Source organism: Lemur catta, chromosome 6 (genome assembly GCF_020740605.2).
Source record: "Lemur catta isolate mLemCat1 chromosome 6, mLemCat1.pri, whole genome shotgun sequence".
NCBI classification, from domain to species: Eukaryota; Metazoa; Chordata; class Mammalia; order Primates; family Lemuridae; genus Lemur; species Lemur catta.
Window position 1 is genome coordinate 20,238,772 of NC_059133.1, and position 27,575 is coordinate 20,266,346.

The 27,575-nt window shown below is 36.2% G+C and overlaps 1 protein-coding gene across 6 annotated transcripts in view; it reads left to right on the forward strand.

Annotated features, from left to right (window-relative positions):
• The window catches only part of ANKS1B (ankyrin repeat and sterile alpha motif domain containing 1B), a 950,573-nt gene that overhangs the window by 140,479 nt on the left and 782,519 nt on the right, over window positions 1-27,575 (forward strand). For all 6 annotated transcript variants that reach the window (XM_045553160.1, XM_045553161.1, XM_045553163.1 and 3 more), the window contains exons 5-8: window positions 13,931-14,006; window positions 15,370-15,471; window positions 18,842-18,955; window positions 26,168-26,334. In XM_045553160.1, the coding sequence (XP_045409116.1) occupies window positions 13,931-14,006; window positions 15,370-15,471; window positions 18,842-18,955; window positions 26,168-26,334 (459 nt within the window). The remainder of the gene's footprint in view (window positions 1-13,930; window positions 14,007-15,369; window positions 15,472-18,841; window positions 18,956-26,167; window positions 26,335-27,575) is intronic.

Here is a 27,575-nt window from a genome sequence, read left to right on the forward strand (position 1 = left end):
ATACAGATGTTAAAATACGTATGACTCTTTTAATCAAATTGTCCACAGGTATTTTTGTACCTACTATGTTCAGGGTACTCTAAAACACAGGCTTTTGGAAGATAAACTATAAGGCATAATCTCTCACCTCATTCTAATTTGAGGGCTATCCCCATGAAAAATTATTAGTCCATGGCAATTTTGTGTGGCCTCCTTAGTAATGTTTCCTTTCTCCCAGGATCTAGCACACAGCCTGACATACATCAGGAATTTAGTCAAAGTTTAATGAATGAGTGAATGAAACAAAACTCACTTTAACATTTTTGGGTATGTACTTTGTGTTTAGCATGTTCATACATTTGGAATTCAATTCTCACAGCTGTCCTGTGGGACTGAGAGCTATTAAGTTCCAGTTAAGAGATGAGGATTCAGATTCAAAGGCTTAAGAAATTTGCTTAAGGACATACAGCTGATAAAACTGGAATATGAATTTAGACTCACTGATTAAAGTCCAGGCCTCTTTCCACTATAATGTACCGTCTATACATAACTAATGAAAGAATGATCACTATGCCTAAGGGCAATTAGAAAAAATATTATTGCAGAGGTGTGCTTTGGAGTTGAGCTTTGGAGGAAGAATTGGGATAGCTTTTGTTTCTCCACAAAGAAAGGGGCAAACTCCTTTTATTATCTGTCTTAAGTTAGCCCTAACTCTAGGGTTAGTCTGTCATTTATTCATTTATTATTTATTCATTCATTCATTGACCTATCTACCTACCATTTTCTCCTTTTATGGTTGTGTCTTGGCTCCCAAGTTGGTAGCCATATTCTTTCTCTTTCAAAGACCCTTTTGATTCTTGTCAGATTGTGACCTTCTCCCCTTATTACTAAGATATTGCTATATAACAAGCTATCTCAAAACTTAGTGGTTTAACACAATAACTACTTACTTAGCTCATAAATCTGGGATTAGTAATGTAGACTAAGCCCAGCTGAGTAGTTTTTCTGGTGTTGGCTGGTTTCTCTTGTGTGTAGGATCAACTCTAAGTCAGTTATACGTTTCTGTTTCAGAGGTTGGCTGGAAATTGTCTGGGGTGCTGGGTGAGACTGCCACATATCTGTCATGACTCAGCAGGTCAGCCTGGGCTCATTCACATGGCACATATGGTTCCAGGAGAGAGGAAAGAATTGTGCAAGGCTTCTTGGGGCATAGGCTTGGAGCAAACACACCATCACTTCTGCCGTGTTGGGTTGGCCAAAGCAAATCACAAAGACTACTCACATTCAAGGGGTGGGAGAGCAGATTCTACCTCTGGATTGCAAGAGGGTGTCAATTGTAAAAGGGGTATGAATACCCAGTGGGAATAAATGTGGCCAATTTTGCAAACAATCTACACACTTCAGGTAGAATTAGTGCTCAACTCTGGGGTTATTTTTCCTAGAAATTGGTCAGATCCTGTCTCTCCAGGGTTTTCTTTATGGAATTTTAAAACATCTTAGGCCTTCCAATCTCACATTTAAGGCTGGCATTCTGAATTTTCTCTACAGTTTTGCCTCTATTATTTAGTTATTTAAATATTTGTAATATCTTTTCTCAATTTCTTATGTATTCAACTTTGGCAGCCTTGCAAATAAACACAAAAATTTTTTTCTAACCCTCATATTAAGGGGAAAAAGGTCTTTCTCCTTCAAGGAGTACTGAAACATTAAGTAGGGAAGTGTTTACTGTTAGAGGTGACTCACAAAGTTACTTTCATAAAGGTTGTTTAATGATAAACTAGATGTTTATTGTCTAAATGTTGAATTTCTCTAATCTTGATTTACTTCTTTGATAACACTTCTGGAATATTCTAAACTTGGTTGTATAGACTGCATTATCCTCAAAGACTTTCTCTATGACTGAGGTTAGTAAGCCTCTTGGTGTTCACGGTCAAGATCTTTTCATGTTTTGTACTAGATGACATGACCAGAAGGGAAAGTGTTTAGAGATACAGTTGTATAAGTGTATATGGTATATCTTTTTTGTGTGTAAAATGCTGTATTTTGTGCTTTTTGGAGAATAAAAAAATCAAAAATATCTCTACCCCAAATTTGGTGGAGGAGGCAAAAAATTTGCAAGAAGAACTCCTATATATGACACATAATAAATGTTAAAACAAAGAGCTAAGGAGATATAGTTGAGGAAGATACAGATTTTAAGAGGGAGAATGTGGGAAGACATGCAAGGAAGTGACATTTGGAGAGGTTCTTGAAAAATCCCATTGATTTTGATAACTTGTGTCCCCTTTGTCATTTAGTTTGAGGAATCTTTCAATTTCCCTCTTAATTTCCTCAACCCAATCATCATTCAGCAATAGGTTGTTTAGTTTCCATGACATTGTGTAGAGTTGAGTGTTTCTGTTGGAATTGATTTCTAATTTTATTCCATTGTGGTCTGAGAAGATACATGATATAATTTCTATTGTTTCAAATTTTTTGAGACATGTTTTGTGGCCTAGGGTATGATCAATCTTAGAGAATGTTCCACGTGATGATGAGAAGAACGTATATTCAGTAGTTTTGGGGTAGAATGTTCTGTAAATGTCTGTTAGGCCCATTTTTTCTAGAGTTCCATTTAAGTCCAGTGTTTTTTTGTTTATTATCTGTTTGGAGGATCTGTCCCATTCTGTCAGTGGGGTGTTGAAGTCCCCGGCTATTACGATGCTGCTGTTTATCACTTTGTTTGGATCTAGTAGGGTTTGCTTTATGAATCTGGGCATGCCTGTATTAGGTGCATAAATATTTGGGGCTATTATGTCTTCTTGTTGAATTACTCCCTTTACCATAATATAATGACCATCTTTTTCTTTCTTTACTATTGTTGTTTTGAAGTCTATGTTATCTGATATGAGAATAGCTACTTCAGCTTTCTTTTGGTTTTCATTTACATGGAATATTGTTTTCCATCCCTTCACCTTGAGTCTGAATGAGTGGTGTGGTTTAGATGTATTTACTGGAGACAGCAGAACTTGATTTGTATTTTTTAATCTATTCACCCAGGCTTTATCTCTTGAGTGGGGAATTTAAGTTGTTTGCATTTATTGAAAGAAATGGGTAAGGGTGGTGGATTTCTGTTCATCCCATTGAATAGAACCTTATTGCTTTGTTTTACTTCTTGATCCATTGTACTATCTGGGCTCTGAACTTTAGCTTTAGGATGATTTTACACTAGTGGGTATCTATTGTGCTGATTGATGTATAATGCAGATCTGAGTACTTCCTGCAGGGCAGGTCTGGTCTTGATAAATTCGCTCAGTGTTTTCTTGTCTGAGAAAGTCTTTATTTCTCCCTTATATAAGAAACTTAGTTTTGCAGGGTACAAAATTCTCGGTGGGGCATTATTCTGTTTGACAAGACTGAGAATGGGGCCGCAATCCCTTTTGGCTTGTAAGGTCTCAATTGAGAAGTCTGCAGTTAGTCTGATGGGTTTTCCTTTGTAAGTTACCTGATGTTTTCACCTTACAGCTCATAGGAGTTCCTCGTCTATATTAACTTTAGCCAGTCTGATGACTGTGTGTCGTGGTGATTGTCTCTTTGGGATGAATCTCCTTGGAGTCTGTTGAGCTTCTTGTACCTGGATTTCTAAATTTCTAGTAAGACCTTATAATGGCATATGTTTTTTCAGTGTAGCATTTATGTTAGTCTTTTCTCTAGAAGTTTTGTTTTCTGCTTCATTTCTCTGAATAATTTTAAATTATAACACATATTTGAACTAGTAAATAATTTAATACCTATTTGGGCAAGTGTTACATTGTATTTATTTATAAACCCTTTAGTCTTTTAAGATTTCTTATTAAAGAGAATCAATCATATTAAGATATTAAGAGAGTAAGGTCAAATTGGCAATTTTCTCTTGAAATTAGCAATTATTTCTGTGGATTTTGAACTTCATTTTATGTAACTAGGTAGTGATGATGCTGTATTATGCTTAGTGCTTTAACTGTGTGTGTTTGTTATAAGTTTCTCTTGTTGAAATTAGAAGAGTTAAAGGACTAGCATAATATTAAGCCAATTAGACTTTATATAAGTATTAAAGAGAATGAAAGTAAAATTACAGAAAACTAATAAAGAGCACAAGTTACCCCGCTGGGGGCTGTTAAGATGCAGAGCTGAGTAAGGTACAGTGTTTGCTCTCAAAAGCTTACAATGGCAGGAGAAATAAGATATGTGCATAAATGGATAGATTACTTTATCCATTGTAATCCATTTACTCTCTGACTTCCCTAGATGATAATTTCACAACTTCTCTCCTCTCCATACTTCAACACCTCTTTCTCTGTTATCTCACTCTGATCATGACTTTGCTTTTATTTCACTGAGAAAACAGAAGCAGTCACAGATTTCCACCATCACATTTGCCAATGTACGTGTATCTGCTTTCCTTCCTGATGTTTTATATGAACCTTTTAGGTTTATATCTAAGCTAACTCCTATCCCTGTGTATCAGATCCTATCCCTTTCTGTCTGTTGGGATACCTCACTCTGGCAAATATTCTCTCTCTCTAATACCATAAGTTTTTCTTTCTCAACTGTATCCTTCCCATAAGGACATAAAGATGTCGTAATCTTTCCCACCTTTAAAAGAACCTCTCTCTTGATCCCACATTTTCCTTCTAGTTACCGTCACCTTTCTCTGCTCCGCTTTTAGACACATATTTAGAAAGGCTTGTTTTACTCATTGCTATCAAACTCCTTTCCTCCATTCTGTCTTGAAGCCACTCCAACTCCCTAATTCTAAAAGTCCTCGTTTTTTCCTTTTGCCAAGGTGTCCAGTGACGGCTATATTGTTAGACCCGACAGCCGATTCTTGTTCCTCAACTTACTTACATCATCAGCATTGATAAAGTTGATCTTTCCCTCTTGTTAGAACTACTTTTTTCTTTTGACCTCTGAGATGCTACTCTTTTGGTTCTCATTCAGTTCACTGATGGCTTCTTGAAGACGATGCTAGGGAAGCTCTGCCAGATGCTGTAAGTTAGCCTGGGAAGCTCTGTTCCACGTGTCTATTATCTTCCTCCTGGGACTAGCCTGGGTGTGGCCTAAGCACAGGGAGCAAGCCCCACTGAGCAAGCATATTTTGGGCCTCTGTTTGCCTCATGTTGGCTACCATCCATTGACTAAAGCAAGTGACAAAACCAAGTCTCAAATCAAAGAGTGGAGAAATAACTCCACTCATGTGAGTGGTAAGAACTGCAAAGTCATATCAAATGACATATAAAAGGAGGGGCTGGTAGTGTAATCTTTCACATGTGAGTTTTAGGGGTACACAAACATTCAGTCCATAACAGACTCCCTTCAGTTTATTTTCAACAAAGCAGCCAGAAGTGATCCCATTAAGTTAAGTTAGGTCATTTCGCTTTTCTGCTTAAAATCCTCCATTGGTTTCCCATCTCACTCAGAGCAAAAGCCAAAGTTCTTACAGTGGCTGACAGGGTCTTCTATGACCTGGTTCCATTATGTCTCCAAAGCCTCCTCCCATTACTCTTTGTCCTTTTTCACTCAGCTTCAGCCACACTGGCCTCCTTGGTCTTGTTGGAACACTCTGTGTCCTGCCTTGAGGCCTTGGCCTTATTAGCCACAGGACCTCCTCCCCTGCTTTCCTCCTGTGTCTGCTCAAATGTTACCTTAATGGGGACACCTTCATTGACCAATCTAACTCACCACCCCAGCAATTCCCTTTCTCTTACTTTTAAATGAAACCTGGCTTCTCTGTAAGGATGTCCTACCCCCCATCCCCAGCCTTCTCAGGCACTGTGCTTCAGGAACAGGAAAATTTGTTTCCTACCCTCAGGGAGTTGATAGACTATAGGGATGACAGAAAATAAACACATATACAAACAGAAAAATTACAAATTGCAGTAAGCATTGTAAAGGAAACAAATTGGCTGCTGCAATGGAGGCCGAAGGGTCAGAGGTGGTTTCTATTTGGGGCTAGCCTCAGAGAAGTGAGAGATGAAGCCGTGGAATAAAAGAGTTTACACGAAAGAGAATGTAGGGAGAGAGAAGAGGCTGAATAAAGAATATTTAGGTAGTTTCTGGAAAAAGTGGTCTGTAAAGAAGTTACAAGAGGAATGCCAAAACAGCACAATTTCATACAATAAATTCACCCATTCACCATATATTTATTGAGTGCCTGCTGTGTGCCAGGCATTGCCTGCCATGTGCCAGAGGATGTAACAGTAACAAAATTAGAAAAAAATTGTGCGTGAAAGAAGAAAGATGACGCTTCATAAAGTGTGGAGTAAAGAAAAGTGAGATATGGGATAGAAGCTTGAAGTGATAGTGGGTTTCACAGGAAGTCTCTTTTATTGTTTGTTTAGTTTCTGGGTAATGGAAAGGCATGTATGTTTATGGAGAAATACTGCATTGAAGATGCAAAAGGTGAAGATACCTGATAAGCAGAATTCAAGAAGCCGCAGAACGTGATAGAATAAAGAGCACAAGTGGAGAATTAGCTGTAATGAGGGGAAAGGATGCTCCCTTTGAGATGGAAGTAAGGAAGAGAGGACAGGTAAAGACAGAGGCTTCAAGTCCCTAGTTAAATAGGAGAAGAAGTCTCCTTTTGAATGGGAGGAATGGTTATTTCTGAATTATTTGAAGATACATCATATTTCTCTTGTGACATTTTTTCCCTCTCATAACTTTCAGCTGTTCTTCATATGATGCTTTTCTAGGTTCTTTATTGTTTGGGACCCTCTTCTCTGGACACATTCTAATCTGTCAACAGCACTGTAAAAGTTAAATACCCACAGTTGAACACAGTGCTATAGCTACAGTCTAGCTAATGCAGGCTACAAAAGAACTACTGCCTCCCAACTTGTTACAGCCTGTGTTTGTTGACAAAGGCTAGGATGTTGTTATATTTTAAGTTCTTTTTTTATTCTAAGAGATGCCCACGTGGCTAATTGTACCAGTCAAGGTACCAGGGGATTTTACTCCTGAGTTAAATGCCATTTTCTAGTAGTCTTTTCTTCCTTTATCTCCATCAAGGTTGCCTTTATTCACTGATTGTTACTTTTTATGATAGTTATGGGTTTTGCTTCTCGTAGTTTTATGCTACCAGTGCTATTTTCTCTGCTGATCATCACCACAATCACACTTTATATCTTGTCATCATTACTTTCTATATTTTCTCCTTTAATCAAGAAGTGTTCTTCCTTTATCTGGTCATTCTCTTTAGGCAGGCTTCAGGAGGTTATGGTTGTAGTGTTAAATTTAGAAGAGGAGCCAGTGTAGCCAAACTCTGATATCTTCACATCCCTTTTCTATCTGCTGTTTTGGCACTTTGGTGGATTAGGTAACCTAAGAGGCATTTAAAAACACGTAGAAATTCTGGATAAAATACAACAAACATCTCTTTAAATGCACAATTGAGCTTCCACAGAAGTCACGAAAGTACAAAAGGTCAAAAATAAAAAGGAACCTAAAACCCAGGGCTGTAAACATGAACATCCTCTTCTCTCCCTCTTTCCTGCTACTTATCTTGTTTTTCTCAGCTTTGGTGCTACTGAGGCTTGACTTGAATAGACATTTCCAATCAATGAGAGAATTTCTTTTGCTCTCGTGACTAATTCAGTTATTGATGTTAACGTGACATGTATATCATCTCTGTTCTTCTGACTCAGCTGTTTTCATCATTACTGTGTTCAGAGGGTTTTTTTTTGTTTTTGTTTTTTTTCCCTAAAAGGAACTAAGATGTTGTATGCTTCATCTCTGGTTGCTAGATAAATCCTGAAGTGTTTTTGTATTTTCAACTGCATGATTGTCTATTTTGGAAATTATGTTTATTTTAAAGGATTACCTTAAATAAAATGGAGAAGTTTGATTCATAGGAAAAGCAGGACTGAAATTCCAGGGGCAGTAGGATTTGGGTTCACCTGGTTGAATGTTATTTCTTTGTATACATTCTCTTTGCTTGTTGAGTGTTTTGGACTGAATATTTCATGAGAATACAGGTTTTCAAGATCTGGCCATTTATGGGTTGTGGATTGGAGGCAGAGTGCTGAGATATGCAGAACAGTGCTAGTCTGAGTGAGGATATTAGATACTGACTCTATCTAGGGTGTGATACACTGCAGGGAACATGATTTTAAAAAAAGCTTACTTTGTACCTTGACAAAATATTCTTGAAATTTTCTAATCTCTGATGAAAAGAATGAAATTATTATAGAATAAACCTATGTTTGGAAAAGTCCAGAGGTTTGACATATTTAAATTGTATACTATTTGTGAGCAACACTGTGAGCAGTAAATGGTTCTTGGTACCACCGTTTACTGTAGAATTACGAGAACAAGCTATTCCATCTTGGCCGTTCTCATGTTCTCTTACCAAAGAAGCTAATTATATCAAACCTTGGATTTGTAAAAATGGATTCATTTTTACAGGCTAAAAATATGTTTACCATCTACTAACCTTTTCTATTTTTATTTTATTATTTTTCTATTTTGATTTTTTTCTATGTCTTCTTATTCATTGTATGAAAACGCTAGTTCCATTTATCATAGCATTTTTATCTTAGAATAATGTAAAGGATATAAATGTATGTAATTTTAAAATATTAACATCATTGAAGTTATTTTTTGAAATAGGTTTTCTAACTGCTTTTTTGGTAGCACTATTAATGAAAATAGTTGTCACTTTATAGTTAATAAAACACTTTAGAAATCTTATTTGTTGTATGTTTATCTTATTTAACCTTCTCAATAACTCTATTAGGTTTTTAATTTTTCTTATTTACAGGATATATGAATTTTCAATGATATTAAGTGATTTTCCCAAGGTTATGTAGCCACTAAAAGCCAAACTGGAACCCAGGTTTTCTACATCTGCTTCCTCCAGAAAGAGAATTGTTTATTTATGGTAGAGGTTATGTGTTTTCACTGTCTAGAATACAGTGGTACCCCTTTACCCCCGGCTTTGCTTTCCACAGTTTCAGTTACCTACAGTCAACCATGGTCCAAAAATATTAAATGGAAAATTCCAGAAATAAATAAATCATAAATTTTAAATTGCATGCTGTTCTGAGTAGTGTGATGAAATCTCTTGCCATCCTGATTCATCCTGCCTGGGACATGAATCATCCCTTATCCTGCATATCCATGCTGTAGACGCCACCCGCCCCTTAGTCACTTAGTGGCCCACTCGGTTATCAGATCGACTGTCATGGCATCGTAGCACTTGCGTTCAAGTGAACCTTTTTTATAAAATTGTATGCTGAGGTTACTAAGATCTATAGTAAGAATGAATCTTCTATCTGTGAAGAATGACAAATTTATACTGGTTTTACTGTGGCACCTTAAACTGCAAAAGTTAGGCCACAGTGCATGATGACTGCTTAGTCAAGATGGAAAGGGCCCTACATTTGTGGGTGGAAGACATGAATAGAAACATGTTCTGATTGATGGCAATTGGATTCAGTACTATCTCCTGTTTCAGGAATCTATGGGAGGTCTTGGAACATATCCTCTGGAGCCAAAGGGGGACTACTGTAGTCCTTTTTGGTGTCTACAGTACCCATTATCCTTTATCAAAATATCTGGGAAACCAAATTGGTGTAAAAAGTAGAAATTGTTAGATTTTAAAATAGTTTATTTAGACTTAGCTTTATGTTAACGATTCTCTTTACTCACCCATACTTCTTGCATCTCAGATCCTTTTTTGAATTTTATCTTATAGAAGTTCTTTCACTAAGGGTCTATAGTAACCCTTCATTTTTAATCTGTCTGAAAATGTTTTTATTTTGCCCTCATTCTTAGAAGATAGTTTGGCTGGATGTAGAATGCCAGGTTGAGAGTAATTCTCTTGACACATGAAGGTATACTTTCTTCTGGCTTTATTATTTTAGTCGAGAAGTCAGCTGTTGATGTAATTATTTCTTTTTAGACAATTATTTTTTTCTCTTGGGGTATTTTTAAGTATTTTTATCTTAGGTGCTTTGTGGTTTCACTGTGATACGTCCAGTATATATTCATTTATCTTCCTTGGTGGTCCTGGAACTTATTATTGGTATCAATTCTGGAAAAGTTCTTAGCCATTGACTATTACCTCTATCATTTCTTTCTGGAACTCTGATTAGACATATGTTGAATCTTATTCTATCCTGTCTTTTACATTTTCCATCTGTTATTTCTTTTTATTGCATTATATACTTTAAAAAATCTATCATCCAGTTAAATACCCTTTTCTTTAGCTGTATCTTATATGTTATTAAACTCATTAATTTTAAATATTATATTTTCCATTTCTAGAAGTGCTATTTGGTTTAATTTCACATCACGTCAATTTTGATAATCCTCTTGTTCTTTAGTCATATTGGGCATCTTCTATTTCTTTCATTTTATTAATCACATATGTTTTATATTCTGTAGCCGACCATTCCAATATGTGAAGCTTTTGTTGATTTTATTGTTTTGTGTTTTTGTTTCTACTAATCCTTGCTCATGGTGGCTTGTTTCCTTTCATGTTCTAATTTTTAATTCATATTTCTTAGAGCTTTATCTGTTGGAATTCTTAGAAGCCAGTTGTATTTTTTCCAGCTAGGAGTTATATCTGCTTCTGCTAAGCATTTATATCTGCCTGTAGTACTATTAATATGAACCCAGGGCCACTTTATTCTACATTTGGCCCAGGATCTGGGGTTCATAGAGAATATATTTTATGTCCCATACTCACCATGTGAGTGTAAAATTGTGGTTAGGATTTCTTAGGGGGATTCATTTCTTTTATTCTACTCCACTTAGAGCTAAGACCTAGATAGACATTGTTTCTTCCTCTGTGCCATGTTTTTTTTTTTTTTTTATTTTCAATTTTCACTGAGGATGTTCTTCTTTGGATGTTTTAGAGCTGTGCAGGGGTCCCTGATCTAGCCTCCTGCCCCTCCTGCTCTTACCTTGAGTGGTTGGTGAAAGCCCTTGGGGACACTAATCTACCATGGCAGATTCCCTAGAACAAATACCTGTCCATTCCTAACCCCCTGGATTTATAATTTCTTTCCCCACCAAGCCCTGAGGAATCCCATTACTTTTCCCCTTCAGCCCTGTATTAAAGATATTATTTAACTTATTTTTAGAATAAAGTGTGCTATACGGGAAGGGTTTTTCCAACATCAACATCAAGTCCAAAATTTTGTGAAAAGTGAAAGGGAATCGAATTCACAATCAGAAAGTTGGTTGAAAAACAGAATGAAAGTGAGCAGAATTAGATTATTAAAAGGGAAATTTCTCAAAGAATGGAAAAAAGAAAATGTTCAACCCCACATTGAAGTATTTTTTTTAAAAGCTGCATAAGTTTCCAGTTTTTTTCCTTCAGCATGATGCTGTATATTTATGAAATTATTTTTTATTTCCATTTTTATCAATATCTACATATCATGCCAGTCACATCATAATTCAAGCGCATTTCACTGGTGCCTTCCTGAAGATACATTCAGATCACATTGATAGATGCTTGGTATTCCTCAAGACTCCCTAACAGTGCACTTAGAAACTGTTTTAGGTTGGGTTAATTATACAATAGACCGTTAGTAATTAAAGAAGTTTTTACATTGTATATTATTTTATAGTGATACTTCTATTATAGTTTGAGATTAGAATTCCACATTAGAGATCACTTTTAGTATAAAGGAACAGAATTGCCATATTGGCACTATTCAGTTTAAAACATATGTACACACACACACACACACACACACACACACACATTGAGAACCTGCTGACATTTGTTAGATTCTTGAGAGAAGGAAAAAAATGAAAAAAAAAAAAAATACAACCCCCAAACAAACCCTAACATTTGTATAGCTCGAAAACTATCCTCTTTGAAATCTTCCTTGAAGGCAGAATCAATCTCATCCTATACTACTCACAAATTCTCCTTCTTTTCCATCCTATGTTCCTCCCTCCCTCCCTCCACTTTTTGCCCTCAAAAGAATTCTTGAACATCTACATTTTAAAGTACTTTGCTAGGCATTGGGGATATCATGGTGAAAAAAATAGATGTGGCCTACATTTCCACTGCACTTACAGCATATTATGGGGAACAGACAATCACATAAAGTTGTATTGTGGTATCATGAGTGCTGTGATAAAGAAAATAAAGATTGGTGTGGAACACACGGGAAAAGACTAAACTTCAGGGGTGCCTTCCTTAGGGAAATTATATGAAGCTAAGACTCAACATATAGTGTAGGTCCGTGGTTCTCTAAGCATACTTTTTAGACCTTCAATATTACATGGGAACTTGTTAGACATGGAAATTTTCAGGCCTAATCTCAGGCTACCGAATCGGAAACTCTAGGGATGAGGCCCAGAAGTCTGTGTTTTAACAAGCTCTCCAGGTGATCCTGATTCACGCTGCAGATTAACTAGTGGTGCAGGTGACGGCCAGATTGAGAGGGCCCAGAGTTAGGTTCAGCCAAGCAGAGGGAACCAGCCTTGGAGAACCCTGGGGAAGAAAACAGAGAATGACACTAATATGAAAGAGTTCAGCATGCCTGGAGCACAGGGTATGCGGGCTGGGAGAGGGTTGTGGTGGGCAGGACGGATAGAGAGAGGAGAAAAGCAGAGAGAAATTCATCCAGGTTTTGTAAGACACGTTAAATTGTTCTTTGTTTTTAAATTTATTTTTATTATTTAAATTAACACATAATAATTATATATATTTAGGGGTGCAGAGTGATATTTCAATACCTATATATAATATATAATGATCGAATCAAGGTCATTAGCATATCACTTCAAACATTGATCATTTCTTTGTGTTGGGAACATTTAGAATCCTCTCTTCTGGCTATTTGAAAATATATGATAAATTATGATTGGCTGTAGTCCCCCCACAGGGCTATAGAACACTAGAACTTATTCCTCCTATCTGTCTGTAATTTTGTATCCATTAACCAACCTCTCCCATCTTCCTCGCCCCTGCTGTGTCCAGCCTCTAATAACCATAATTCTACTCTCTCCTTCTAGGGCCGCAACGTTTTTTAGCTCCCAGATATGAGTGAGAACATGTATTTATCTTTCTTCTGTGCCTGGCTTGTTTCACTTAGCATAATATCCTCCAGGCTCATCCACATTGCTGTGAATGATGGGATTTCATTCTTTTTAATGGCTACGTTAAATGGTTTAGATTTCATTTATCATGAATATTTACAGACAGTCCCCAACTTACAATGATTTCACTTAACAGCATTTTGACTTTATAATGTGAAAGTGTCGCCATTTTGATGTACTTTGAATTTTGAATTTTGATCTTTTCCCAGGCTAGCGATATACTGTACATGAGATATTCAACACTTTATCATAAAATAGGCTTTGTGTTAGATGATTTTGCCCCACTGTAGGCTAAGGTAAGTGTTCTGAGAACGTTTAAAGTAAGCTAGGCAAAGCTGTGATACTCAGTAGGTTAGGTGTATTAAATGCATTTTCAACTTACAATGGGTACAATCAGGATGTAACCCCACTGTAAGTCGAGGAGCATCTGTATTTAATATATCTATTTCTGATAATAGAATGTGAATATATGAGGGGCACGATGATATTTGCATACCTGAGAACATCTTTCAACTATTCTTGGCATATAATTGGTGTTTAATAAATGTGTGCTGATTAAACTTGTTGGATAATCACAAAAACCTTGTGAGGTAGGCATTACAAGTCTTATTTTATAATTAAGGACAGCCAAGGCTAAGAGAAGCTGAGCAAATGGCTATTCAGAAACAGGTGTTTTGCAAACCCAAGCCTTTGGATTTTGGTTTTAGAATCTTTTCTTTATTCTGTATTACCTTTCTGTTGGGGAATGCTGAGATTACAGAAAATATGTATGAATACATAAAATAACAGAATTTTTTAACTTGTAAGTATTCTAAATGCAACTGTGCTTTCCTTTTTCCTTTTTTTTCTTTTCTTTTTTTTCCAGACAGAAAAGGGGAGTGCACTTCATGAAGCAGCTTTGTTTGGAAAGGTGGATGTTGTACGAGTTCTGTTAGAAACAGGTAACTATCGTGATTCTCCACGAAGCTTATCCGGCCAAATACCATTTGTATTTCAGTAGACAAAGAAAAATGACACAGTTCTCTTCACAAATCACCCTTCTTGCCTTTGCTCCAAGTTCCAGATATGTATTCATATTATGTAGAATTGAGCTTCAGTGTTTAGATAAAATTGATATAAATGTGCACCCTTCCTTTACTCAATAGATGTTTTAGTAAAAAGCTCTTGGAAATTACAATTTTCTACCTTTAAATCACATTTAAATACACTAGGGAAGCTATCAAAAGGAAAAGGAGATTTCTGCCTTCTACAAGAGGGAGGAATCAATCCCTGAGAAATTATGATAATTGCTTGGTTTATCAAAGAACATATTTTCCCCAGGTTTTTATATTGTGAACTATGGCAAACAGAGATTTGAGTTCCCTCTGCTTAAGGTAAATTCTTCTATTAATGGTTACTTCATTAATTGAGTAGCTATTGTTTGTAGTCTACAGTGACTTATTTTAAAGGGAACATTTTAAAGGGAATGCTTTGAAGGAACAATAAATTAAGCTTATTTATCTTCATATGTATATTCTGATTGAAATGAAGTAAAATGGGAGCTGAGGTCAGATTCTTTTTAACATCAAAAGGTGTAGGTACAAATTCATGCTTGTAAACAATTGATGCGAGTCTTTCATGTTATGGAGTACAGTGTATTTATTTTCCTCTGTAAAAAAAAATGAAAAACACTGGCAAACTATTGTGATTATGCTTATACAAAGTTAAAATTTCATGCATATTTAACTTTGACATGCAATGCAGTGATATAATACATGATTTGAGGCAACCAATTAAATATGTGCTGATCATATGTCCCTACACAAATTCAAGTATACATTTAATAATCTTACAATGAACTAATATTTGGGACCAGAACCTGTAAAGTGGCTTTGTTTGCAGTTAGGGATTTGGAAAGTTCATAAACAATTTTAAGGCAGTGAAAATCTATTTGCTACATTACAATAAGTTCTTTTGTACAATAAACATTTTCAGAACTAATGTAATAACCAGGATGTTTCATATACACCCATCAATAAGTTTGTTCACCAGGAAGATAATGAATGTGACTGACATTGAATACAGTCTTGCATAAATAAACATTGTGACTTTGTATTTGGACAAAAGTTAAAAAAAAAATGAGGCCTTTTCAACTTTTGTGAATACTCAAGTGTTCTAAGACTGTCCTTATATTACTCACATGATATGTGCTTATAATTTATTAAGTATTTTTACCATACTATATGGAATATATAAATCACATGATGATTATAGTTTGGGAATTCACATTCTAAATCAATAATATAGTGTGTCTTTTTCTTTCAGGAATTGATGCCAACATAAAGGATAGCTTAGGTAGAACTGTTTTAGACATTCTGAAAGAACATCCATCTCAGAAATCTCTTCAGATTGCAACACTCTTACAAGGTAAATAATATTGAATGATGGATGAATTTGCCTTATAGTTAAGATTAAATTAAAACTGTTAGAGTTTCTTTTGGGTTTTGAGTTAGTCTTTACTTTTGAATGAATTTATTATTTTATTTTTTTTCTGGTAGACTTTTAAACTAAATAAGAATACTTTCTAATTTTTTATTTCTTTTTTTTAACTACTCAGTACACTATTTTTAAAAAGTTAAAGTATTTATTCTCTTACTTGATATTAAAAAATCTTTTTAAAACCCATGTAGTAAATGTGTAGCTATGAGCTTGAAGTTAGGAAGGCTACAAAGTGGTGATGATTGAGTATTATCTTACATTTGCATAATACTTCAAGAGTTTTCAGGGATTTGCTATTATTTTGTCTGAATTTCTGTGACTATGAAGTAGATACGTTAGATATTATTCTCCTTTTTGCATATAAGGGAAACTGAAGCTTTGAGGGATTAGGTGATTTGCTCAAAGTCATATATCCTAAGTGGCAGAGCTCATACATAAATGCTGGATTCACAACAATAACAAAACTTGTATTTAGCCAAAAAAATACAGATTATTTCCTTCCTATTCCAGTAGTACGAGATTAGTTTTGCCAGGCTTTGTTTTTGACAAAGGTCATTTAAGTACATTTGTAGTTAGTGGCAATATTGGCTCTACTGAAGGTTTGACAACTATCTAGGTACTACTTTTTTATTTGCAGAATTACATGCTTCCCTATTTGATCTACAACTTTTCTAAAATATTTAGATTTAAATGCTTTCTCTTTTCTGTTTGGTGATTAGGCCTACGTTTAGCTTATTACCTTAAAACTCCAGATGTTCTTTTTCTCCTTTCTAGTTAGCGCCTACACTGTTCAGCAGTGATCATCTCCCACAGTTGTTACAGATCGGCTGCAGGTGTAACAGAGGAGGGAGGTGGGACAGATTTCATTAAGTGTCAGCTGGGAAGTTGAAGAACAATATTGTTCTGCAGGGAGAAAAATAAATTAAAACCAAGTCCTCAGGGAACATGCAGATACAGTAGTCAACTAAGGCCAAAGAGGGGTGAGAAGGGTAGATACAACAGGAGGGCATTATTCTCTCTTCTCTATTTCCAAAACTTTTCAAGAAAGTTCCCAAAAGACCAGGCCCCTACAATCTTCTTGTCAATAAAGAAATTAATTGCAAGTCAAATGCATAGAGAGACAAATCTAAGCATGGCTATTTATATTAATTCAAATTATAATCAAGTTGAATAAAAGATAATAGTGGCACATGCCATTTTTATGTCTTCCCCATCTAGGCACTTTGTATTTCATATAGGACTTTTGCTTCTAACTGAACTTTACAAAAACTGAAACTTGTGCATAATGTATCTTTTGGGAGAAGCAAAATAAATGTCATTCATTAAAAAAGAGGCATGACATAATGATAGACTTTTTTTTAACATACTGCATTGGTTCAACTTAGATGAAAATGTTGTTATATAGGAGTAACTATCTTTGTTCTCAAATGGTCAGGATTCATCAGGCATGTCAATTTGTGATAGAGTATATGGGACATCTTTGGATTTTTCTAATTACTGAAAATTTCATAATATGAACCCATTATCTGTATTCTTTGCACTCCTGGATTTCAAGTCACTGGTACATTTTAAATCTAGTGAAAAAGTTTGTTAGAGGAATAAAGTTGATTTACAGTAGATAAAATTACTATTTTATGAAATGACTGTTCAATTTACATAATTATTACCTGGTTCAAAAATTTTGAGGATAGAATCCCATAGGTTGCTTTCTTTTCCTAGTTGCATTTGCCTAGTAGCATTGCCTTTGGTAGAAACTATTTGAATGGTAAGAGGACACAATTGATTGGCATGAGAGTACAAACTTTCTTAATTGGATTTTAAGAAGAAGGTTCCTTCTGAGTAAAGAAGTACAAGGAAAAGATCCCTGTGAAAAGGCACTTGTTGATTTAATCTTTTATGTGGAGGCTACGCACTAGCCACTTTTGAGCTGGATGCTTTTGGCAGGTAACAGATATGTTTTGTTAATATCACATATTTTTTGGCCCACACTGTGTTTCCATAAAAATTGAATTAGCCTTTAACATTTAAAAGTCTAGCATTTCAGCTAAAACTCTGGAGTTTTGGCTTTTCAAAAAATACAGGCTTTCATTTTATTTCATTGATGAACTTGAGATGAGTCATCGGCTCTCTGATTAAAGGTGCTCTTCGAGGCTGAGTGTTGGTTGACATTGATCTCTGCATTCAGATAGTTTCCTTGTTCCAGGTCTATCTGGCCTTGCCACTTATTAGCTGTATGAATGTGGACAAGTTAATATACTCCTTTAGTTGTCATCTTTAAAACTGAGATAGTAAGAGTGGGTGTGCCATAAATTTATAAGGATTAGATGAAATAATGTATATCAAATACTTAGAACAATGCTGGGCTCAAAGTAAGCAATATTTAAGTTTTAGCTGTTATTAGTATTATGTCTTTATCAAAATTGGAAAAATGAAAGGTAGGCTGAGTATAGGATATTACTTCAAGCATAATGGGAATGAATATTATTTCTTTGTAGAAATAAAGTTTAGTATGCAAATTAGGTTTATCTTGCAAGATTACAATACCATTGTAAAATTAAACTTACCCAATTTCATTCATTTATGTTACCTGACTGTTGTATCCATCTGAATTTGACATTCCTGTTTTAGGGATCAAGTCTATTCAAAGCATCTTTGAGAGTTTAAAATCTTCAGATAGAAAATATTTAAGGAGACCAAGGAAGTTATAGTATCTTCAACAGGTGAATTTAGTTTTAAGGAAAGAATGTGATGTTAGGTTTTCAGAAGAAAGGTGTTCATGAGTTTATCCCAAAGTATTTTTTTGTTGTTGTTTTTTCTTTTCTTTTTTGAGATATTCTCACTCTGTCGTCCCAGCTACAGGCTAGAGTGCAGCAGCATCACGATAGCCCACCGCAACCTCAAACTCCTGGGTTCAAGTGATCCCCCTGCCTCAACCTCCTAAGTAGCTGGGACCACAGGCATGCGCCACTGCACCCAGATAATTTTTCTCTTTTTAGTAGAGATGGGGTCTCACTGAGCTCCAGCTGTCTTCCCGCCTCAGCCTCCCAGAATGTTAAGATCACAGATGTGAGCCACTGTGCCTGGCTCTGTTGTTGTTTTTTGTAATTTGTGTTTTTTTAAACTAAAATCTTTAAGTAAATAGCTCATCATGAAGTTCTTTTAAAAACTTAGGATATATTTAGGATATGAGAAAAATAAATGCAAAAACAGAGCAACAGATATAAAGCATAAAGGTTAGTTATTGGTTTTAAAATAAATGAATTCAGGTATATAATCTCAAAAACGTATATATACACAGAATATTTAGAAGGCGTGGGAAGACCAACAGCCCTCGAAGAACATGTACCGGAAGATACAACACAAGAAACACAGGTTTCATCTTCAGCTGAGTCTCCTTCCCAAAAGACCAAAAGTGAGTAGCTAAATGTAAAGCCTTTGAAACTATGCTAGACTTTATGTACAAATTTGTCCTGTATGTATAAAAAGGCTAACAGTTGTGGAAATTTCAAGTCTAATAAGTTCTGTACTCTATATTTTATCCATTTATTCAATCAGTATTTATAGAACTATTATTATTTGTTAGGCACTGTTCTTGGCCCTGAGATACAGTAGTGAGCAAAGCAGATAACAATCTCTGCTGTTATGAAGTTTACATAGAGCATGTATTTCATATATTTTTTTCTTAAATGTGTTTTTTCCCAGCTTTATTGAGGTCTACGTGACAAATAAAAATTGTGTATCTTTACAGTATACAACATGATATTTTGATATTTGTGTACATTGTGGAATGATGCCCACAATCCAGCTAATGAAAAAAATCCATCACCTGACATAGTTTTAATTTTTTTTGGTGAGAACACTTAAAGTCTTTTAGCAAATTTCAAGTATACCATATAATATTATTAACTGTAGTTACCATGCTGTCCATTAGATCTTCAGAATTTATTCACCTACCGTAACTGATCCTTTGTACCGTTTGATTAACATCTTCCCATTTCCTTCACCCCAGCCCTTGGCAACCACCATTGTACTCTCTGTTTCCATTAGTTCAACTTTTTTAGATTCACATATAAGTGAGATCATGGAGTATTTGTCTTTCTGTGTCTGGCTCATTTCATTCAGCATAATGTCCTTCAGGTTCATCCATGTTGTTGCAAATGGCAGGATGGTCTTCTTTATATACAGCTGAATAATATTCCATAGTGTATGTGTGTGTGTGTGTATGTGTGTGTGTGTATGTGTGTGTGTCTGCATCTGTTGAGAGAATCATAAGGTCTTTGTTCTTGCTTTTATTTATGTGGTCAATTACATTTATAGATTTGTGTATGTTGAACCAGCCTTGCATCCCTGGGATAAAGCCCACCTGTTCATGGTGAATTATTTTTTTGATATGCTGTTGGATTCAGTTTCCTAAAATTTTGTTGATAATTTTTACATCCATATTCATGAGGGATATTGGTCTGTAGTTTTCTTTTTTTGCTACATCCTTTCCTGGCTTTGGTATCAAGGTGATATTGGCCTTGTAGCATGAGTTGGGGAAGATATCATCCTTCTTAAAGTTTTAGAATAATTTCTGCAGTAGAGGTATGAGTTCTTCTTTGCATGTTTGATAAAATTCAGCTGTGAATCCATCTGATCAGGGACTTTTTTTATTTTGGAAGATTTTTTTATTGCTGCTCCAATTTCTGTGCTTGATATTGGTCTGTTCAGTTCTATTTCCTTCTGACTGAGCTTAGGGAGGTTGTCTGTTTCCAAGAATTTGTCCATTTCCTCCACATTTTGCAACTTTTGGGCATATATATTTTTATAGTATTCCAAGATAATGTTTTGTATTTGTATGATGTCTGTAGTGACCTCTCCTTTTTCATTTCTGATTGAGTTTATTAAAGTCCTTTCCTTTCTAGTTCTTGTCAATCTAGCAAGAAGGCTATCAATTTTATCTTTTCAAAAAACCAGCTTTTGGTTTTATTGATCTTCTATATAGTTCTTTTATTCTCAATTCCATTTAGTTCTGCTCTAATCTTAGTTATTTCCTTTCTTCTGCTAGGTTTAGAATTACTTTGCTCTTCCTTTTCCAATTACTTGAGACTGTTTATTAGTTTGTTGATTTGTGAGCTTTCTGTCTTTTGGATGTGAGCATTTAATGTTATTAGTTTTCCTCTCAGGAATGCTTTTGCTGTATCCCACAGGTTTTGATAGTTTGTGTCCCCGTTATCATTTAATTCAAAGAAGTTTTTGATCTCCATCAGAATCATTTCCTTCACCCAACAGTCATTCAGTAATAGATTGTTTAATTTCCATGACTTTGTGAAGTGGTGAGCATTTCTGTTGGAATTGATCTCTAGTTTTATACCACTGTGATCTGAGAAGATACATGGTACAATTTCTATTTTTTTAAATTTTTTGAGGTCTGATTTGTGGCCTAGGATGTGGTCGATTTTGGAGAAAGTTCCATGAGCTGATGAGAAGAATGTATATTTGGCTTTATTTGGGTGGAATGTTCTGTAGATATCTATTAGACCCATTTGTTCTAGAACTCTCTTTAAGTCCATTATTTATTTGCTTATTTTTTGTTTGGAGGGTCTGTCCATTTCAGACAGTGGGGTGTTGAAATCCCCTTCTACTATGGCTTTACTGTTTATCATGCTATGTAGTTCATACAGGATTTGCTTTATATGTCTGGGTGCTCCTGTGTTGGGTGCATAGATATTAAGAATTGTTAAATCTTCTAGTTGGATTTTTCCTTTCACCATTATATAGTGACTATCTTTGTCTTTCTTTACTTTTCCTATTTTAAAATTTATGCTGTCTCAAATCAGAATCACTACCCCCACTCTCTTTTGGTTTCCATTTGCCTGAAAGTTTGTTTTCTAACTCTTGACCCTGAGTCTGAAAGCATCTTTGTGGGTTAGATGCGTTTCCTGGAGACAGCAGATACTTGGCTTATAATGTTTTATCCACTCAGCCAGTCTATGTCTTTTCAAAGGACAATTCAAGCCATTCACATTTATTGAGAGGATTGATATTTGGGGTAGATTTCTGTTCATATTGTTGGGTAAGTTCTTATTGTTTTGTTTTAACTCTTGAGCCCATTGTGGAATCTGGGTTCTGGACTTTAACTCTTGAGTGTTTTTAATTTGGTGGGTGTCTATTGCACTGTTCAGTGTATAATGCAGGTCTGAGTACTTCCTGCAGAGAAGGTCGGGCCTTCACAAATTACATCAGTGATTGCTTGTCTGGGAAAGTCTTTATTTCTTCCTTGTAGATGAAGCTCAGTTTTGCTGGGTAAAAAAATCCTAGGTTGGCCATTGTTCTGTTTAAGAAGTTTGAGGATGCGTCTCCAGTCTCTTCTGGCTTGTAGGGTTTCATTTGAGAAGTCTGCGGTTATTCTGATAGGTTTTCCTTTGTGGCTTATCTGTTGTTTTTGTCTTACTGTGCAAAGGATTTCCTCTTTCATGTTTACTTTGGCCAGCCTGATAATTATGTGACGTGGTGTTTGCCAATTCACGTTGAGTCTCCCAGGAGTTCGGTGTGCTTATTGTATCTGGATATCTAGGTTTCTGGCCATGCCAGGCATATTTTCCTTCAGTATTCCAAGAAATAGATTTTCTATCCCTTGTGTATTTTCTTCTTGTCTCTCTGGGATGCCTATAATTCTTTTATTTGGTTTCTTTACATAATCCCACACTTCTTGTATGTTCTGCTCTTGTCTCTTGCTTCTGTGTTCTTTTTCTTCATCTGCTTTGTTTAGCACATAGGCATTATCTTCAAGCTCTGAGATTCTCTCCTCTGCATGATCCATTCTATTTTTAAGGTTTTCCACTGTGGTTTGAAGTTCCTTGAATGCCTCCTTCATTTCCAAGATTTCTGTTTGGTTTTTTCATAATATTTCAATTTCTTTAGAGAATTTTTCATTTATTTCCTGTATTGTTCTTGTGGTTTATTTGTGTTGGGTTTCTATTTTCTTTTCAATTCCATTGAGTTTCCTTATAATCCATATTCAGAATTCTTCATCCATCAATTTAATCATTTCATTTAAATTAGTATCCAATTTTGAGGGTCTCGTGATTTCTTTTGGGCGTGAATTTTCTCTGTGCTCTTTCATATTCCCTGTGTTCTTTCTCTGGTTCTTTCTAATCAGGGTAATTGATTGAGAACTGGGAGCGCTATGACTGGTTTGTGCCCTTAACTTCAAGCCCCCAAGGGACATTCTTTAACAGTGGTGGGAGGGGGTGTGCTGGTCTTGTGTTGCCTTAGAGGTATTTTGGCAAATTGGGTTACCTCTGACTTGTCTTCACTTCTTGCCAGTGGAGATTAGTGAGTTTGGTCCCCCAGCTTAAGCTCCCATGTGATGAATCGCACCTGTTTGTATAACTCCACTGCCTTCTAATAGCTTGAGATGGAGGGCACTGTGTTAAGCTATGGGGTTACCCTCTCTGTCAATGGTTGTAGATTGTGTGGAGGAGCCAGTTATCGAGGTAATCTGATGCCTCTCTGTTGGTTTCTGGTCCCTGGGTGAGGAATACTAATGTCCCGATCTTTAGGAAGGATCTTGACACTCCCGAGGGTTACTTGGACCCTGTTCCCCCTTAAAGTGGTGGTAGGAGCAAGGCAGATTGCAGCTGCTCTCCACCAGCCTGGATGTGTGTGCTTCTGTGGTTGCTTGATCTGCCGCTAGGGGGAGCCACTAATATGTTATTCAGAGTTCTCCACCACACTTGGGAGGCTGCTTCTGATGGGAGGGGTTACTTGGTGCACCTGTTGTGGTCTCTGGCCAGGATTTTCCTTCCCTGACCGCTAACCCTACCGTTGGCAATGGCCTGGATGTGGAGATCAGGCCCCAGAGGTATGATCCTACTAGATGACCTAAGCCGGTCTGACAGGCCGAATCACTAGGCTGACTACTATTGATCTGTGCTAAGGCCCCGCAGATTTACACCAGTCACACAGGAAAAGTGGCTTTTCTTGCCTCTCCCTACCTCCAGGGGTAGAGCCTTCCACTTTTGTCTCGAAAGTCGCACTAGGGGGAGGGGTGATGCCTGAGTCTGCACAGCTCCCCAGCACCTGTGAATCCCACAGCTGGGGAAGCACCCTAAATTCACCCGTCAAAACGGGCCTGACTAGCTGACAATAGGTCTCGGAAGGGTGGAGCCTGTTGTGAGAGCCCCCGGGCTGGAGGAATGGACGCACCACAGCGTCTGGGTTTTGGACCTCCAAGATGGTGGCCACCCACCTGCTGAGCGCTGGTGCTGGGGGCGACTATTCAGAAGTTGGTAGATGCTGGGTTGGGGAGCTGAGTCAACAGGATGCGGGTTGTCTCTTGTGTGTCACCCTTCATCAGTCTCGTGCCTGTCCTGCAGGAGGTTTTGCTCTTTCTGACCTGCCCTGAGCCTGCCTAATCGTCCACAGTGCTTTCCAGGTTAGAGCCCCCTTTTCAGTGTTCACTTCCCCTGTTCTGGTCCCCCTGACCGCCAGAGGCAAGGTGCTTGTCTCCTAACTCCCTTGAGCGGTAGCTCAGACCAGTCCCTTCCCCGCCCAGTGCAGTCCTAGCACAGAGCTCCAGGGAGTTCAAAATGCTTCCCGCTAGTGTCTCCTCTCCACAGAGCCCAAGGGCTCCTGCTGCGATTTTGCGCCAACTTCAGGCAGGTCCCTGTCTGCGTGGGTGCGGAGGCCAGTGGGGAAGCAGGACGTTCTCCTGTGGGTCAGATCCCACTGCACTCACTGGCCAGGCGGGCCCAGCTGTCCCACGCTCTATTCTCTATCGTTTATCTCGCACTGTCCAGACTTCGCGATCCTGTCTCCCGTTCACCTTCTTTTTTCCTGTGTTATGTATCTCATGCTGTTTCTCTGCAGTTTCACAACACTGTTCTTGTGGGGGAACGATCCACCTGTGCATAGCAGACCGAGTTCTTCACCTCTTTCTCTGGGAGTAGGAGGTCACTTTTACTCCTCCATTTTTCCTGTTTCTATTTCCTTTGAATAAATACCCAGAAGTGGGATTACTGGATCATATAATAGTTCTATTTTTAATTTTTTGAGGACCCTCCATACTGTTTTCCATAATAGCTTTGACATTTTACATTCCCACCAACAGTGTACAGGGGTCCCTTTTTTCCACATCCTCACCAACACTTAGTATCTTTTGGTTTTTTGATCATAGCCATTCTAATAGGTGTGAGGTGGTATCTCATTGTGGTTTTGATTTACATTTCCTTGATGATTAGTGATGTTGAGCATCTTTTTATATACCTTTGACCATTTATATAGTTTTTATGGGGAAATGTCTATTCAGGTCCTTAGCTCATTTTTTAATTGGATTATTTGCTTTTCTGCTATTGAGTTGTGTGAGTTTCTTGTATATTTTGGTTATTAACCCCTTAGATCTATGGTTTGCAAATATTTCCTTCCATTCCATAAGTTGCCTTTCACTCTGTTGATTGTTTCCTTTTCTGTGCAAAAGCTTTTTAGTTTGATGCAATCCCACTTGTTCATTTTTGCTTTTATGTCCTGTGCTTTTGGTTTTATACCCAAAAAGTCATTGTCCTGACAAATGTCAAGAAGTTTTTTCCTTATATTTTATTCTAGAAGTTCTCCCATTTCAGGTCTTATGTTTAAGTCTTTAATCTATTTTGGGTTGATTTCTATATGTGGTGTGAGATAGGGTCATATTTCATTCATTTGCATGTGATATCCAGTTTTCCCAACATCATTTATTGAAGAGACTATCATTTCCACACTGTGTATTCTTGACACTCTTGTCAAAGAGCTACCATAAATAACACAGTATAGTACTGGCATAAAAACAGACATAAAGACCAATGAAATATAATAGGGATTCCAGAAATAAATCCATGCATCTAATCAACTGATCTTAAATGTTTTAAATTTAGAATGAAAATATTAAGATCTGGATTGTAACTGCTGGAAAATTTTGTTCAGAATAAATTATAGGTTTAAAAGTACCTTTCTGAGACTATTTAGAAACATGCATGTTTGCATGTAACCTGCAAAATACTCATGTTTGGTAGGTGATACATATCATTTATCTGTTTCTTCTGTGTTTTCCCTTTATATCATATGTCATAATTCTAGTTTATTAACTATATAATTATTTGTTTAAATAAGTTCTATTTCTGTTTATAGAATCTAGAAAGTAGGCTCTCAGCACTATTTCAAATTTGTTCATGAATTGTTGAATGAATTTTGTCAGTGAAATATAATGCCAATAAAAGATTATTGACAACTAAATCCTATAATAAATGGAGGTTTCGGAAATGTAATTCCAGATGCTTTTATGTCCTACATGTATGTAAACTTTCAATACTAATCTTTATTTTGAAAAAGAATAAAAATAGGCAAAATTATTTTCTCTATTGTCTGTTAATATCATTGTACTAATTATAGTACCTTGTTTTCAGCAAAATTGTTTTTTACTTTTTTTATTATTTCAGCATATTGTGGGGGTACAAAAGTTTAGGTTACAGCAAAATAGTTTCTGACTACTTAATCTTGTTTGTAATATTTTGAGTTCTATCCCCACAGCAGTCGTATTTTTATTACTCAACATTACATCTTAGCAGTAGCCTTTCTTGAAACTTCTGAAAAAATTATTCTTATCTTCTAGGTGAAACTGTGACTGGAGAACTATCAAAACTTTTGGATGAAATAAAACTCTGTCAAGAAAAGGATTATTCTTTTGAAGATTTGTGCCACACGATATCAGACCACTACTTAGATAATTTGAGCAAGATTTCAGAGGAAGAGCTTGGGAAAAATGGAAGCCAGAGTGTAGTAAGTAAAGGGGGAAACGAAGACAACGCGTCTGTCTTTGCCAGTTCAGTATGGACACCTAAGAGGCATGGGATTTTGTGCATTACCAGGCTGTCAGATTCTGCTACTGTCAGATTTCAATCTCCCTATTGTTCTTTCCCCGATGTTCATTGGGGTTTTATTCTCACTGCATGTGCAGGGGAAGGAAGCTTTGACAAATCGCTTATATTAATAGTTCATGATGGTCTTTCTACTGTTAGGTACTCTCCTAACACATGGATTCATAGTTTTCTTGGTTATGTTCCTTTAGTTTTACTGGCCATGATGATATTGGTTTCCAAAGAAAGAAGAAAACTTTCCTTTTGCCTGTCTTCTCCATTTTCACTATGAACTCAGTCTAACCCCATCTTTAAGAAGAAAGAGCTGAGCCATATGTATAGTTCCTCAGTCACTTTTTAAGTCAGAGCAGGAGAGATGTTGTGGAATGCTCACCCTGCATATTTTTATAATATAATATAAACTTCTAGAAGGTTCTCTTCTATAAGCTCAGAATCTAAAGCATGAATTAGAGATTCTTGCCCATTTGGATTTTTATATTAACACAATAGCAAGAAGAGCTATAGAGAATCAATCAGGTTAAAATTAAGATTTGTAAACCTACTTTGTGTCCTATAGAGGAAGGATTTATAGTATGTACTGGTTTTAAAGGAAGTACATTGTTGTGATATGAAACCTTTACTCACTTTACAACTTAATTTGTTACAGAAATATTATACTTTATTCAAAAGTCAATAATAGAGTAAAATGTGTTAAGGATGTAATCTTATTTATGAAAACTAAAAAAAATTACTAAGTATAGTAACTGTTCATTATGGGAACATTTACTTAGTTTAGTTACTTATAATGATCTATGATAAATGTTTCCCATAATAGCACTTGCTAATCTAGTTCCATGACTAGTCTTACCTCCTAGGCCTGCCTTTTTGTTTCATTTTGTTTTTTTGCTGCATTGTCTTTTGTATTTAAGAAAAATCAATTGGCACCCCTAAATTCTTTATGAATAGTTATCAATAATTATATATGTATTGAAGTAAATACGTGTAGGTTTTACAAAATGAAATTTTTATATTAATGAAATGTTTATAGTAGTAACTTTAATGTCAGGACAGATTCTCTGTTTAAAACTCTAAAACAGGTATATGCTATCTCCAGCTTACAAATCAGTTACATTTTAATATTTCCTTCAAAGTTAGAACCTAAAA